This window comes from Camelus bactrianus, chromosome 10, assembly GCF_048773025.1.
Source record: "Camelus bactrianus isolate YW-2024 breed Bactrian camel chromosome 10, ASM4877302v1, whole genome shotgun sequence".
Classification (NCBI taxonomy): domain Eukaryota; kingdom Metazoa; phylum Chordata; class Mammalia; order Artiodactyla; family Camelidae; genus Camelus; species Camelus bactrianus.
In genome coordinates, this window is record NC_133548.1 from 11,080,001 (window position 1) to 11,085,277 (window position 5,277).

At 38.7% G+C, this 5,277-nt stretch overlaps 1 protein-coding gene across 1 annotated transcript in view; it reads left to right on the plus strand.

Moving 5' to 3' along the window:
• GLYATL2 (glycine-N-acyltransferase like 2) overlaps positions 1-4,691 on the plus strand; it is a 5,857-nt gene extending 1,166 nt beyond the window's left edge. Inside the window, 4 exon segments of the mRNA XM_010956337.2 lie at positions 10-117; positions 1,322-1,448; positions 1,542-1,722; positions 4,283-4,691. Of these exon segments, the coding sequence (XP_010954639.2) occupies positions 10-117; positions 1,322-1,448; positions 1,542-1,722; positions 4,283-4,691 (825 nt within the window).
• Positions 4,692-5,277: the final 586 nt, after the last annotated feature.

Sequence of the window (5,277 nt, forward strand, 5' to 3'; positions counted from 1 at the left end):
CTCTTGTAGGTATATGGTGCTATTTTCAACATTAAAAATAAAAACCCATTCAACATGGAGGTGCTGGTGGACGCTTGGCCAGATTATCAGATAGTCATTACACGACCTCAGAAAGAGGTGAGAGCACTAGCTACTGAATGCTGAATGCCCCAGGATGTTCTCTGTGTGGGAATGCGGGAACTGAAGTGGGGGCCTGGGGAGAAGACCCTTAACACCTCTAATTCACACAGGGTTTGGAAGGGCGGCTTGGGAGGCTGCTTTAGGGAGAGGGCAAGACTAGGAGATACGGCATGGGGCTAGAACACATAGACAGTAATCCAAGATTTGTAAACAGCATTAGAATCCCAGCTGGTCAGTTCTTTTCCATCAAGATTCTGATCATAGGCATACACCTCAACAGAGATGCCTATGGCTGGAAATGGTTAGGAAGCGTTTTTCTTCCCCTGTGATTAAATAAACATACTCCAGTAATACCTGAGTCAGTGCTGGGTTTGAGATCTACATCTGCCAGATGACTAGTTTGACCTTGGGGATGTATGACCTTGGGAAGACTGCTGCTTTCTTAACAATAAAAAAGTGAGTTTGACAAAAATTACTATGTCAAAGGTTTGTTAAACAATAGATAAGTCCTGTATATTTAATAAGAATGCCTTCTCCATCTTCCAGAATATGAGCAGTGAATCCCTTACTTCCTGGAGTAGGAATATGTTAACAGCATCCCACTCCACTTATCCATTAACATAGTAATTTGGGGAATTAGAACCCATCACCGGCAGTGACCACCCCTCAGAGGAGTGTCAGCAGCAGAAGGGAAACAGGCCTGTGGTGGCAGACTGAACCCTCTACTCCAGGAGCTGTGGTGAGCTCTGGCTCTTTCCAAAAGTCCCCCCTTTTCACGTGCACACCAAGAGTCAATCACTATGCCAGTGCCAGAGTGCTGGGTCAGTGTTAGCTTAGGCATCACCTCCTTATGGATCCAGTCTTGACCCCAACCCTGTCTCCTGTAATTCTCTCCACACATTAAGCCTCCTCTCTTTTAGACCCTTAATACACACTATATTTGGTGTACCTTCCATCCCAGACAATGGAGCTACTGGCCCACCCTCCCAAAGGTGGTTGACTTTAGTGCACCATCAGGAAGGAACAACCTTTGGTGTGTCAGTAGTGATATATTCTATCAGGGACTCCAAGGACATTTTCTGCACCTCTCACCAAAAAAAATAGGGTATCAAACAAATGAGTCTCTGGTACTCCAGACATGTCCAAGAACATTTTGTAAATTGTAGTGCAATCTAAATATGATTGATATTTGTTACATCAGTAGATGAAGGATGATCTGGATTATTATACCAACACTTACCACATCTTCAACAAAGCTCCTGACAAGTTAGAGGAAGTCCTGGCATGCCCCCAGGTTATCAATTGGGAACAAGCCTTCCACATCCAAGGTAACTGATCTGAATTAAAGGCAAAGACATCCTGGTTAATTCATAGCAGATATGAAAGGAGTGACACAATGCCTGTCTTTCTTCTCTCACCAGGTTGCCAAGAGAGCTTGGGTCAGGCAATATGAAAAGTTTCAGCTTCAAAATCAGTGCAGGTGGATTACATGAAGACCATGCTCTTTATGGCAGAAAAACCAGTGAAACTCAAGACATCAATTGATGACAAGCTGGATTGGATGAAGTTATTTAAAATGCCTAACATGGAGGAAGACAGAAGGTGAGATTTTACCTTTTGCTCCCTAAATTCCTGATAGAATCACTCAATTGCCCTAAGGGCCAGACTTGCAAATGTAGGATTTGAGACTAAATTATAATGGTGTATGAAGTTGGGTAAAGGAAAAGAATGATGTTAGCTAATGTTGGCTGAGCCTGGGCAGGGACTTCTTTAAAGGAGGTCCTTTGACATATTTTAACTCCCTTAGATCTCACAAGAGTCCTCCTGGAAAGATACTGGGCATTGAAAAAATCTTTACTGAAACAGTTCATTTTTTTCCCACAAAAATACAACATACTATGCAAAGTATACAAGTGTACAAAGCAAAAAATGAAAGTTTGCCCATTTGAATTGCCCTCAGTCTTCCTGTCTACATGTAAATATTCTTAACATTGCTATGTATGCTTCTAGCACTCTGTATATGTGAGTTGTTTTGTTAGATTTTTCCTACAACATATGCACATACTGTACTGCAACTTACTCTTTTCACTCAGCAATATATTATATACGTTTTCACTGTAAGCTCATACAGGTATCTTTCATTTATTTTCACAGCTGCATAGATTTCCATAAGAGGGAGATGTACAATTATGTATGTCCAGGTTAACACACTTTTGTTTTATCTCCAGTTCTTCCTAATAACAAAAATTCTGTGATAAATGTCTTCAGAAATAGATCATTATACAAGTTGTATATTACTGAAAGATGGATTCTTAGAATGGAAATGGTTGGATAAAAATATGTGTATTAAATGAAATTTATCACCAAATTGAATGGTAAGCATAATTGAATGATAGTATAACATGAAAAAACCTGTGTCCTTCAGTAGGGACATGGATAGATTCATTATGGTACAATCCAAACATTGGAATAATATGCAGTCATTAACAAGACTTTAACAAGCAGCTCTATGTGAACTGATAAATAAAGAACTACAAAATATATTGCTAAGTGAAACAACAAGATGGATAGAACAGTGTATACAGTATGCCATCATAGTATATGTACATGAAAAATTCCATGCAATGCCTCTGGAAGGTTACGTAAATATATTGCATCACTGGCTACCTCTAGAGAAGGTAACTGTGTAATAGGAGACCAGAGAAAAAAGAAATAATTATTTCCCATTAATATCCATTTATGCTTTATAATTATTTCACTACTTCAGAAAAAAAATCTAAATACACTTCAGATACATACAGTTGACTTAGCCAGGAGAGTCAACAATATTCAAATCCTGCTTTGGTTCAACTGTGTTCCTATAAGTATCTTAAGAGAAACATATGCACAGGGAAAAATAATAAATGGAAATTAAATAATACTTGATACTATAATTCTGGAAATCTGGAATGAAGTGTCTGTCCTAAGATGATTCTTTCTTTCCTCTAAGCTCAAATGCATATCTTGGTGTCTTGTCACTCTGGGTTTGACTATACTACAGGAAGAAGGCAGGTGAGGTTGCTCAAGATCTTGAGGAAGTCGGGCCAGGATCAGGATCAAGCTTTCAAGAGAGCGAAAAAAGAATGCCTCACCCATGTGTAGACAGTTTAGCACCCGGTGACGGCACCACTAGCAAACATGGAGTGACTTTGAAGTTGACAAATTGCTGAAAACTCTTCCTCCTCAACGAGGTGTAAAACTTCTTAGAGTTCTTCCCCTTGCCCCAACCCCTCCTACCCCTTCCTACAGATGAGAAAACTCAGTCAGATGACTTGTCCAAGGAGTGAATCAGGACTAAAACCCTGATTGTTACCACCAAAAACCCCAATATTCTTTTTCCTATATTTGTGCTTCTTAGAACTGCATTTTTGTGCTTCTGTAGAGATATGTGGTTATGGGCTTTAGGACAGATGAAGCCAGGAGAGCAACATGGCTTTCATCTCCCTGTGATGTACATTTGATTGAAATATCTGTTGAAAGAAATATTATCTTGCATATTTGTATGTTTTGTGGAGTATAATTCAAAATCCACATTTTAAAAATTGAAGTATAGTTTATTTACAAGATCCTATTAGTTTCAAGTGTACAGCATGGAGATTCAACATTTTTATAGATCATACTTCATTGATCCTCAAAATAATGGCTATAATTCCTTGTACTGTACAATACGTCCCTATAGCCTATCTTTTTTATACATAGTTTGTACCTCTCAATCACCTACAAAATCCTCATGTTTCATACATGGATTTTCAAAGAAAATTCAGCCATGTGGAGGGTTGCTCTGCCTGTAATCCTCACTCTTTTAGGAACATATGCTCATTTTCTCCTTTCTTAAGGTATTTGGTTGGACTTTTTTGAAATATATTATACTATATCTTGCTGACTCTCTGCTATGAAATGGATCATAAAGTACATAGGGCTTTTTCTCTCTCAGTTATTTGGGAAGATTTTGAAGCAGACTTATAAATAGTAGCATGTGCATGTATTTGTGTGTGTTTGTGCATCTGTTTCCTCCTCTAGGCTATGGGATCCTTAAGGAAAGGGAAGGTTTCATATTCATTTTCTGCAATACTGATGTTTTGTAAATGTTGGCTGAATAAATGCACTTTTTTTTTCTGGACAGGGAAGGAAATTTTACGAACATCTTCTTGGATGTCTCACATGCACAGTTTGTAAATGAGCACTGGGACTTTGGAAAAAATGAAAGAAGTTTGAAATATATTGAGCACTGTCTCCAGAATTTTCCAGGATTAGGTGTGCTGGGTCCAGAGGGGCACCCAATCTCTTAGATTGTGATGGAACAGTCCTGTGAGTTGAGAATGGGTTACACTGTGCCAAAATATCGAGGCCAGGGCAACATGTTTCAAATAGGTTATCACTATGCAAATTATCTTGCTCAGAAAAAAATGCCATTTTATTTACATGTGACAGAAGGGAAAGAAACACTTCAAGAGGCAGTAGGAAGTTTTGGGTGGAAGGTTTGTCCTTGTGGCTGGCATCAGTGGAAATGCACCCCAAAGAATTACTGCTGATTGGCGCCATTGTCCATTTCAAGGCTTTCTTATCAGTGAACAAACATCATTGCAGACAAACGTAGTAATTTACATTAGCACAAAAACCATCCAATGATTTGGGATTTATGCATTGCTTAAGCCCACACTTGTATAATATTTTTGTCTTCCTTCTCCTCCATATTACAGAAAATTAGAAGATTGACCCTTCGGTGTCATACTTTTCCTTTGCGGTGACAGATATCTCAGAATTAAAGTTACCCAATATCAATCATTGGTGCCAAGATAACCCTTTATAAGTAATATTTTCTTCTTTGAAGAAGACATATTTGAAAATAAAAAGTCTGCTTTGAAAATTGTCTCCTCTGGTATCCTACTGTAACAAATTACCACGAATTTAGTGGCTCAAAGCAAAAAAATATATATTTGTGGTAGTCGGAAATCTGAAATGTGTCTTATGGGATGAAAATCAAAGTTTTGGCAAGGCCAGTTCCTTCTGGAGTCTCTAGGGGAGAATCATTCCGTTGCCTTTGAAGCTTACAGAAGTGCTCCACATTCCTTGGCTTCTGGCCCTGCATCACATACTACCTTTTCTCCTTCAACTTAA